Genomic DNA, 5,942 nt, shown 5'->3' with positions numbered 1-5,942 from the left:
ATTCCTCTGTCTACAATGCTAATCACTTCTTTCTGCATCTCCAACAGTTTTACCTCCTTCAAATATCTTATGCTCAAATAGGCTTGCTTTTGTGATTTCATTTAAAATATCTACCACTATTAAATACTCCTAACCTTACTTTTATATTTTTTTTATTTCCAAGTTATTTTTTTTTCATTTTTATAAAAATGTGTTTTATTTTAAAACAAGTTTATAAAAGTAGAAATCACATACAAAAATACAGATTACTCCGACATGTTGGCAAAATAGCTTATGGCTGGACTTGAGTTTGGAAATACAGGCACTGTATGTTTGAGGGCATCTGGAAGTAAGTCCAACTGGATCCTACCACCAGCCCTTGTCACTAATCTGTAAACAATAATTTCAAGTAGTATTTAGCACTTTTTAGCTAATAAGAAATAGACACATCATCTCCTTGTGTAACACTACTTTAAAATTTTCTTCCTTAGGTCTGAGCAGATAAGGGCACTTCATGCTACTGTTTTTAACATTTAAAATCTTTGATTAAAGTAAAACCAGTTAATAGAAAAATGATGGATTTTGGCTTTTTTGGTACATTTTGCACATATGGGGAGGTCACTGACTTAAAATTAGTGTTTTTGTGATTTTTAAAAAGCAGAACTTGATCTTTTTGCCTTGATGAGAGGTTTTTAAAAAAACAAACCCACTCGTATTACTAAAAGGTTCAACACCTGAGTACTAACTCTTACATAGGTGCCAGTGCAGACTGTCCTGAAACTGCATGGAAAATACACTTGCTTCTAGTGTGTACTTCTGATTTACCGGAGCAAGCAATTCTTAAGATCAATAACCCTATAAAGTGGGTAGTTTCAAACAATTATTGCAAAATACCATATTTTAAAAAGGCAATTTAAAATACTTGATTCCAGAGTAATATACAAATAAACTTAGCACTAAAGGAAAACAGCAGGCAGTATCAGTTCAGAACTCTTTCAATTTTTCAAGAATAGAGACTGATTAGGTTAATACCACCTTCCTAAAACAAAGCAACTCATTTAAAAGCTAAACAACTCATGTTAACGTAATTTGATTATAAAATTAGAAACCACAATTATATTTCAGGAACACAGTACCTTAGTGATATTAAAGGATACTTCTGATTAACCTGGCATAGAAAATTACATCTTGAGCCTTCACATCCTATACCAACTCTATACCTCTGGCCATATGTTTAATTTGTTTGAAGGTTTAAGATGTGGGGATATGTTTCTGTTAAGCTAATTTCAAATCTTAAGATAGAAATGAAATGTTTTTTTTTAAATTCCCAGATACCTTAAATGCTACTATCTTATGACTCTTTCTGTTCAGCTCACCCTACACATAGCTTATTGTTCTTCCAAACTATGTCTTATTAAACAATACTGAAAAATTAAATAGATAAAAAAGTTATCACAAAGGCTATAAAAATCATTAGCCGTAAGTCATTTTTTAAGCTTGATTCTAAATAAGACTTAATCCAAAGGGCACTTGGAGAAAATGGCACAAATTTTGCTATGTAAAAAAGTAAATTGAAATCATAGGCTCAAACTCCTAAAATTTCTGATGGCCTACAACTTAGGTTCTTAAGGGCATAGCGTTGACAGAAACTTTTATAGTTATTTTTAAAAAAGGCAACACTTCATTGTTTTCCCTTGAAAATGGTTTCCTAATTTACTTGCAGGATAAAGGCTAAGAGAAAACGAATAATAAAAACTAGCCCAGTGCTCAGTAATTGGGCTTCCTGCCTACTTTCCCCATTCCAAAGGAAGAGGAGACACCATCCTACAAGAAATAATTTCATAGACAGCTGGGCTTTTGCAGTGTCAGTCGGCACCTGATGCCCCATATCTCCTGGTTCTTTTTGTTTCCGACAGTTGGCCTGGCAATGGTGGTGAAATAGGAGCAATTAATTTGCAGATGAGGAAGGGCTTCCCGTAACAGTTGAAGGGTACCATCTGGCACGATTCCAAAAACTTGTAGTGTTTTTAGTGTGGGAATTTCTCCAAGTTCAAGTAGAGTTTCAGGAATTATATCATAGCACCGACTGAGTGACAGGTGTTGGAGGTAGCTGAGCTGGAGAAATTCTGGAAAGCAGTCATGCTTTAGCATGACACTGTCACTTAAGTCCAGATGGACAAGGTTGGGGCATCTTCTAACTAAGGTAGAGACATCTGATTTCTGAAGATTCTTTCGGTAGCCACTAAGATTCAGCTGGGTGATGGTCTCTGACACATGTGCGACAGCCACCTGCACATGCTTTTCAGTGAATTCATAGCACCAGGAGAGGTTCAGCTCATCCAGTCTGGAACAGCTGCTTAGCAGAGTCTTCAGGGCAGACTCAGAAAATCCAGAACACCCACAAAGGTTGAGTCGTACTAAATTTGAGTTCTGCGCAAGATTACTGACAATGGGATCAGAAAGCTGTAGGCCTTCCAGGCTTAGATTCTGCAACTTGGAGCACTGAGAGAGAATGCCATGGAGGGTAGATACGTTTATAACTGAGTTAGACAGATCCAAGTGCTGGACACGAAAAGGGCTGCAATGTTCAGCCAAGGGTTGGTCCACAAATGATCGGGGGCAGCGGAAGGCCACCACGCCTCGAGACAGCAGACGAACAATCACATCTGGGTGCAGATTTTTACCTGTGAGGTCCAGGGTTTGCCAGAGAGATTCATCAAACGCGAGGCAGTACCACCTCTTACAAACGCCGGAGACTTTCAGCAGATCGGGGAGGCAGAGGCAAGAGAAGATCCCCCAGGAGCAGCTCATCTGGGAGGGAGTCCCACGAAACACCGGGGAAGTTCTCTCGATTGAGTTTAGGCCTGCGGATGATCACAAAGTCTTTGTCACTCCCTTTGCTTTTCAGCCGTTTCCCTGTGGGGCTCTGAGGGTGGCCCAGGTTAGAGAGCAGTTCCTGGGGGATGTTCTCACTGTCCACCTCCTCCTTCTCTAGGGCGGAGACCCCCATGCCTGACAGCAGTTCAGAAGTCTTGCTAGAATCCCATCCCCACGTGAAGCTGGTGGTAACGTTGCTACTCTGGTCCGGAATCTCCTGGAGGTGCTTCCTGTGCATGGTGTCCACAGGTTCGGGAGTTTAAAATACCTGCATTAATTGCACAACTGCCCGCCTCCCAGATTCCCGCTTTGGCGCACGACAGCTCCCAGCGTGCAGTTCCAGCCCCCTATTTCCAAGTTATAAACAGACTTTATAAGTTACTCTTATTGCTTACTAGCTATTATTTATGTTCTTCTAAAAGAATGCAAACTTCATAAAGCCAGGAGGTTTTTGGTATATATGTATTATTTGTTTAGTAAATAAATAACTAAGCAAAAAAATGAAATTAATTAATTTAACCCAAATAATAATCTGTGAATTGCAAGGAACCTCACCTTTATGCATAGGTAGAAATAACCGATTAAATATAAATAAATAGAAGAGACAAAGTAAGTCCTGTAGAGGAAAGAGAATGAGAGAGGGGAAGGAGGGCAAAGTTCAGGGAAAGGGAGAAAGAAACAGGGGAATCATGAAGTGAAATTAAATTCCATGCATGTAATAGTAGTTGGGTTCATCCCAACAAACTCAAACTATAAAACTCTAATTAAAAAAAAATACTGTGAATGGGCTTTTAAGTCATTTTATTGAAGTCAGATTCAAATTTTGATAATTTAAAGATAAAAGTAGAGATTCAGTATGACTAATTTACTATAAATTATAAAACTGAATTTAAGTTATAGTTTTATTCTAAAATTTAATGTATTTACATGATTATGATAGCCAATGTTAAGAACTGAAAATGCAAAAAAGAAATATTTAGTGGTATCTTACTCTCTTCAGGGGAAGATGATGAGCTGATCTTTTGATAAGTGTATTTGTGCTCAGCAGATCAATATATTCTGTTAACATTATCCTTATGTTATACAGCAAAATCCTTAATAACCAATTCTATATTTATGGAAGAGTATTATCATGACAATTTTGCTTCTCTCACATTTTTAGATAATAAAAAATATAGACATAGGCCAAAGCACTCTATTTGGCATTTATAAATTAAATTTTAAATTATTAAAAGATCTTCCTTAAATGGAAGTCTAATACATTTTTAATGTAAATTAGAATTCCTGATTACTTCTGATTTTACTAAAATGTTAGTCACTGGACTTAAAAAGCTAGTGTAGCCACCTAAGTGTATGGAATAAATATATGCCTAGGTAACTAAACCCTTTTGACTTTTATGTTAAGAATAAAGTTAATATGATAGCATGAGGGACTTTCACGCAGAAGGATAAACATGGTTTAATTTGCTGGTTTTGAAAGACATCTTTATTTTCTATGTACAAAATGCAAGATAGGGCAAGAATAGTGGTAGAACACAATTGGTAAAACCATTGCATTTACTTAAGAAAGATATGAATTAAGGTTGTGGTAATGGGGGTATAGATAAGTTGATAAGTAAATAAAAATTTAGGTGGCAAAATTGACATAACTTTGGAAGACCATATTATGTAATAAAGTCAGGTGTTTTAGTCAGCTTTCTCTCTGCTTTGACTATAGTATCTGACCAGCAAAACTGTGGAGGAGGAAGAGTTTATTTGAGGGCTCATGATCTCAGAGGTATTAGTCCATAGAAGGCCAGCTGCATTTCTTAGGACTCAAGGTGATGCTGAACATCATGATAGGAGAGGGTGGTGGAAGAATGCAGCTCAAATTTTGGTGCCCAGGAGGCAGAGAGACTCTACTCTCCAGATACAAATATACATCCAAAGCTATGCCCCAATTCCTACCTTCTCCAGCCACATCCTACCACTTCAGTTACCATTCAGTTAATGCCTATCAGGGGATTAAATCACTGATTGGGTTAAGACCCTTACAACACAATCCTTTCTCCTCTGAACCTTCTTACATTGTCTCACATATGAGCTTTGGGGGCACACCCCACATCCAAACCATAAAATCGGGCACCTTGCATTTTCTACTTCCTGAATTCTCCCTTCTTGGACAAATTACTTATTGCAGAAGCTGTTGTTATCTCCACAGTGATAATAGTAATTATCTCAGAGTTGATTAGATAGTTAAATGAGGTTATGAGTATATGCCTGACACATAAAACTTAATAAGTAACTAATATTATTATCGTTCATATTAACATTAGATGTTGATTATGTATGCAGTGTTAAAATTAGAGAGAAAGAAAAAAATCTTAATATTTTTACCTGAGGAGAAAAGTTAATTATCAATAATGGAAAAACTGAAGAAAATCCAAGATTGGAGGGTTGAGTTAAAATTGAAGATACAAAGTTTAATTTGAAAACATTCTTATAGTACATTTATGTGTGAGAGTTGTAATTCTGACTTTTCAGAGATTACTAATAGAAGCATTAGCTAATAGCCATAGTAGTCAATTCTATGGTTTTCTCTTACTCATTTCTTACAAGGTAGAAGTTCCCTCACCCTCTGGATGCTAAGGATAGCATGAGCATTGTGTCCCAGTAGAATTCTGGGAGACAGATTGGAGGAGATATTCAGTTCTCTCTAAAACACACTTGTCTACCAGTCTGGTTATTTTGCTGATGTTGACCACATAGCTGGTATTCTAAGCCTGTAAATGACAGATGTAATTAATCTTTCAGTAGCATTTGTTTGTTCACTTGCTATAATGTAGGATGGAGCAAATTAGAATCATGTTAGAAATTCAAATTATGCTAGCCAAAAGGACCACTATTTTATGTTTACCATAATCTTAAGTAACCTTAAAATGATAGAGAATACTGATAAAAATCAGGGATGAGGGAGGGAGAAAGATTGCTTAGCAAACAAAACAAAATAAAACAAACAACAAATCATCAAAAGTAGAAAAACAAAAATTCCGGATTTGTGTCCTTTCCTCAAATATGCAGGTAGCAGGATTTTCTATTTCAAATAC

The 5,942-nt window shown here is 36.5% G+C and overlaps 1 protein-coding gene across 1 annotated transcript; it reads right to left on the bottom strand.

The window, feature by feature from the left end:
* Positions 1 to 316: 316 nt before the first annotated feature.
* On the bottom strand, positions 317 to 3,178 carry LOC308655107 (S-phase kinase-associated protein 2-like). Its single transcript, XM_081304928.1, is given in 2 exon segments — positions 317 to 2,775; positions 2,777 to 3,178. Coding segments are annotated over 2 exon segments (1,275 nt in total). The 5' UTR covers positions 3,095 to 3,178; the 3' UTR covers positions 317 to 1,818.
* Positions 3,179 to 5,942: the final 2,764 nt, after the last annotated feature.

The sequence above is a fragment of the Spermophilus citellus genome, assembly GCF_964194105.1.
Source record: "Spermophilus citellus genome assembly, chromosome: 1".
NCBI classification, from domain to species: domain Eukaryota; kingdom Metazoa; phylum Chordata; class Mammalia; order Rodentia; family Sciuridae; genus Spermophilus; species Spermophilus citellus.
The sequence above is the reverse complement of the archived record's forward strand: the minus strand, read 5'-3'. Positions and strand labels throughout refer to the sequence as shown.